This window comes from Triticum urartu, chromosome 2A (assembly GCF_056163025.1).
Source record: "Triticum urartu cultivar PI428250 chromosome 2A, HENAU_Tu73, whole genome shotgun sequence".
Classification (NCBI taxonomy): domain Eukaryota; kingdom Viridiplantae; phylum Streptophyta; class Magnoliopsida; order Poales; family Poaceae; genus Triticum; species Triticum urartu.
Genome location: NC_141874.1, coordinates 219,292,428 through 219,297,121, shown reverse-complemented (window position 1 = coordinate 219,297,121; position 4,694 = coordinate 219,292,428). Strand labels below are relative to the sequence as shown.

General features: G+C 43.7%; 1 protein-coding gene across 1 annotated transcript; it reads left to right on the top strand.

Annotated features, from left to right (window-relative positions):
* The first annotated feature begins 3,583 nt into the window (after positions 1-3,583).
* LOC147984633 (uncharacterized) lies at positions 3,584-4,462 on the top strand. Its single transcript, XM_087541188.1, has one exon. The coding sequence runs from the start codon at positions 3,584-3,586 to the stop codon at positions 4,460-4,462; it is 879 nt and encodes a 292-aa protein (XP_087397314.1).
* Positions 4,463-4,694: the final 232 nt, after the last annotated feature.

Genomic DNA, 4,694 nt, shown 5'->3' with positions numbered 1-4,694 from the left:
GTGCATGTTTTATTACTATGAGAATTAAATGCATGTCCTCTTCTCTGCTAGATGTTGCTTTCGAATCGTACCAACTTGGACGCAAAGCTACACGAGCACCACCCATGTCAAATACTGATGAATTCATATACCAAAACCTACCTGCAAAGCACCATGTCCTAAGAAAGGTTGCAGACTGCCATCACTGTGGGGCATTGCGTTTTCCGTTCGAGGGGCCAACGTTTTGCTGTAGAAAAGGGAAAGTCAGTATATTTACTCCAGAAAGTCCAGAAGAATTGAAACGGTTGTTTACAAGTCAAGACGATGAGGATGCTAAATATTTCAGAGAGCATATACGATATTTCAACTCGCACTTCTCATTCACAAGTCTAGGAGTCACCCTTGATCGCCGAGTAAGCACTGCCACAGGAACTGGCGTGTATACATTCCGTGCATTTGGTGGGTTGTACCACACTCTTGATAATCTGGTGCCGGCTGATAATGGCCCTCTGCATTTGCAGCTCTATATTTATGATATAGATCAATACTTGGCTCACAGGGCTACTAGGTCTCCAGATCTTAATATAGACCTCATACGGAAGATTTTGCAAATACTAGAGCGTAACCCTTATGCGCAAACTTTCAAGAGCCTTGGGTCTGTTCCCAATCTAGATGAGTATAGAATCTCACTAAACACGGATATAAACTTGGATCAACGGACGTACAATGCCCCAACGACTTCCCAGGTGGCAGCTATATGGGTTGAAGGGAGCGACCCACATAATTGCTTTGACAGGAGTGTAGTCGTGCATGGAAAAAAAGGAGACCGGCCCCTATATATTAGAGCATACTATGGGTGCTACGACCCATTGTCATATCCACTATTCTTCCCATATGGAGATACTGGTTGGAATTGTTGCATGCCATATGTTGGAGCCACGGATGACACGACCCAAAATACAGTAGATATGTCAACAGCGCAAGGAAACCAAGCCCCTGATTTATATATAGGTATGATGTTCACAATTAATTATATACCTACTATTTATGAATGATGATGAAAACATCTATATCTATCAGAGGAAAACTTGATTACATAAAGAGAGCAAGGTGAGAATTTTGCACTGCATGAACCGGATAATCCTGCACCGCAAGCAAACCCAGCCCCTGATTTATATACACGTATGGTGTTCACTATTAATTTATATGCTTCCTATTTTTGAATGGTGATTAAAACGCATGGTTTCATCATTGAAGCCCGCGCCACTGATTTACCCGCGGGTCTATAGGTAAGCTTATTCTTCAATTCTTATGTTTATGTTCCCAATACTAATATTTATATTGTCAATCTTGTAGATGACAACGAGGATAACCAGATGAGGATTTTGGTGACGATGAGGTCAATGAAACACAATCCATAAAATTTGTTAGTGGAAGGGAGTACTACTGCTTCAAGCTACAGGTCAGGAAGAAGCTTTTTAACATCATCTTGTTTGGGGGTCGCCTTTTCCAACAGTGGGTTGTTGACATGTATATCAAGATTGAGACTATGTGGCTTGACTGGTACTCAAAGCCGGAAAATCAGAAGGTTATACGCGATGACCTCTACCAGGTACCATGCTTGTGTTTATTTTAATACATCATAATACAACGACAAAGTGGCTACGACCCATGCTTTTCCATAACCTTGTATAGTATTGCAGGGTCTTGTTGACACCGTCGTTGCCGGCGAGTCGCGCGGTGATCGAATTGGCAAACGAATCGTGCTTCCACGTACATTTCCTGGTGGTGACCGCGACATGCAGCGGAGGTTCCTGGATGCGATGGTAATAGTGCAATGGTGGGGTAAACCGGATTATTTTGTCACAATGACTTGCAATCCCTATTGGGAGGAGATACCTGAGAAACTGTTTCCTGGACAACTCCTGCAAGACCGTCCAGACCTGGTGGCAAGAGTATACAAAGCTAAACAGCGAGATATGATGGACTTACTAACTAAGGGTAAGCATTTCGGAGAAGTTGCAGCTTGTGTACATGTCACAGAGTTTCAGAAGCGAGGTCTCCCGCATGAGCATATACTCCTAATCATGAAATCAAAGAGCAAGTTAGCGACCCCGGATGACTATGATCGGGTGATATGTGCTGAGATACCTGACAAAGAGAAACACCCCGTTTTGCATGATATGGTCGTGAAACACATGCTGCACGGACCGTGTGGTGAGTTGATAAAAAGTTGCCCTTGCATGACTAATGGACAGTGTCGGTTTCATTACCCACGAGATTTTTGTGATGCCACCCAACAAGGAAAAGACTCATATCCCATCTACATGAGGCGGGGCGATGGGCGCTGAATTAGGATCAGAGGAGCTGATCTGGACAATAGATGGGTGGTTCCTTACAAGCCTTCACTGCTTATGCGATACAACTACCACATTAATGTTGAGGCATGCTCCAGCATCAAGGCAGACAAGTACTTGTTCAATTATATCTACAAAGGGCATGATCGTACATCCTTTGCATTCGAGCAGTATATCATCAATGATGGTGGAATCATCAATGAAATCCGACAATATAGGGATGCACGCTATGTATCTCCGCCAGAGGCTATTTATAGGATTTTTCGGTTCAAGATATTTGGTGTCAGCCCATCTGTGCTCCAGCTCCAGCTTCATCTGCCAAACATGCATACAGTTGCATTTAAAGCTTCTGAAAATCTGGAAGATGTTGTCGCTCGACCATCTTCTTCCAAGTCCATGCTTACAGAGTACCTTCAGATGAACAAAAAGTTTCCAGCGGCACGAAAATGGTTGTATAGAGAGTTTCCAGAACATTATAGATGGATAGCTGGTAAAAAGGTGTGGCAGAATAGATGAAATAAAAGAGCACAGGTTGGAAGACTTGTGTATGCACACCCTGCTGAAGGAGAGAGGTACTACTTGCATGTGCTCCTAAGTCATGTTTGAGGTGCCGCTTCATTTGATTATTTGAAAACAGTAAATGGCAAGCCATGCAGTTCCTTCAGGGAGGCATGTGAGCACCTAGGCCTCACTGAGCACGACAGGAGTCTTGATGATTGCATGATGGAGGCTGCCACAGTTCAGATGCCTTGTGCCTTGAGACAGTTATTTGCGACTATACTGGTATTCTATGAGGCTACAGAAATTCGTCAGATGTGGGACAAACATCTGGCAGCGATGTCTGAGGACTACCTGCGTAATCAATCCAATGAGGCAATACTTGAGCAAATGGTCCTCAGAGATACCAGGGATATGTTGCTATCCATGGGAAAGGATATTACAAACTATGGACTTCCGGAATTGGTTGACACCGATGGTTCTTATGACGGTGTGTACAGAGAGGTAATGGAGGAGAGGCAAATCAGCATGGACAAAGAACATCTAGAATTATTTACCAGTTTGAACAGCAACTGGCTGGTTTCAATGACATAATGGATCATGTGGTCAACTAAAAAAATCAGATATTCTTTGTTGATGGTCTAGGCGGCACTGGGAAGACATACTTGTACAAGGCATTGCTTGCAAAGGTGCGTTCGATGGGCTAAATAGCCATCGCAACCGCTACATCAGGTATTGCGGCGTCGATAATGCCTGGAAGACGAACAGCACACTCCAGGTTCAAAATACCAATCAAGCTCACCGACAACAGCATGTGTAGTTTCACAAAGCAGAGTGGTACAACTGAGTTGCTTAAGCAAGCGTCCTTGATAATTTGGGATGAATGTGCTATGACAAAACGTCAAGCAGTTGAGATGCTTGATAGATCACTACAGGATATAATGGAAAGTCGTTTGCCATTTGGGGGAAAGGTTGTCGTATTTGGTGGTGACTTCAGGCAGGTCCTTCCTGTTGTGACACATGGGACAAGAGCACAGATCACGGATGCTACACTTCTGAGATCCTACCTGTGGGATAAGACACACAAGATAAGGCTCACGCGCAACATGCGGGCACAGTCCGATCCTTGGTTCTCCGAATACCTCCTAAGGATCGGCAATGGAACGGAAGAGACAATTGGAGACGACTATGTCCGTCTCCCTGATGACGTCGTGATCGGCTATACCGAGGATGAAAAAGCTATTAACACGCTCATCGAAAAGGTCTTCCCATCGTTGCATGCCAATGCTAGATCGAGAGAATACATGAGCGCACGTGCTATTCTTTCAACCAAGAACGATTATGTCGATGACCTGAATGACAAGATGATCTCCAGGTTTCCAGGCGAAGAAAAGTTATACCATAGCTTCGACTCAATCGAGGATGACTTGCAAAATAATTACACAATTGATTTTCTAAACTCGATCACACCAAATGTCTTGCCACCATATGTATTGAGATTAAAGGTCAACTGCCCGGTCATTCTGCTCCAGAACCTCGACCCTCATAATGGCCTATGCAACGGGACACGACTTAAGATTAGAGCCTTCCAGGATAATGCAATCGACGCAGAGATTGTTGGTGGTTGATAACCCGCAAGTATAGGGGATCGCAATAGTTTTCGAGGGTAAAGTATTCAACCCAAATTTATTGATTCGACACAAGGGGAGCCAAAGAATACTCTCAAGTATTAGCAGTTGAGTTGTCAATTCAACCACACCTGGAAACTTAATATCTGCAGCAAAGTATTTAGTAGCAAAGTAATATGATAGTAGTGATAACGGTAACAAAAGTTAACGGTAGTAAAAGCAATGTTTTTGG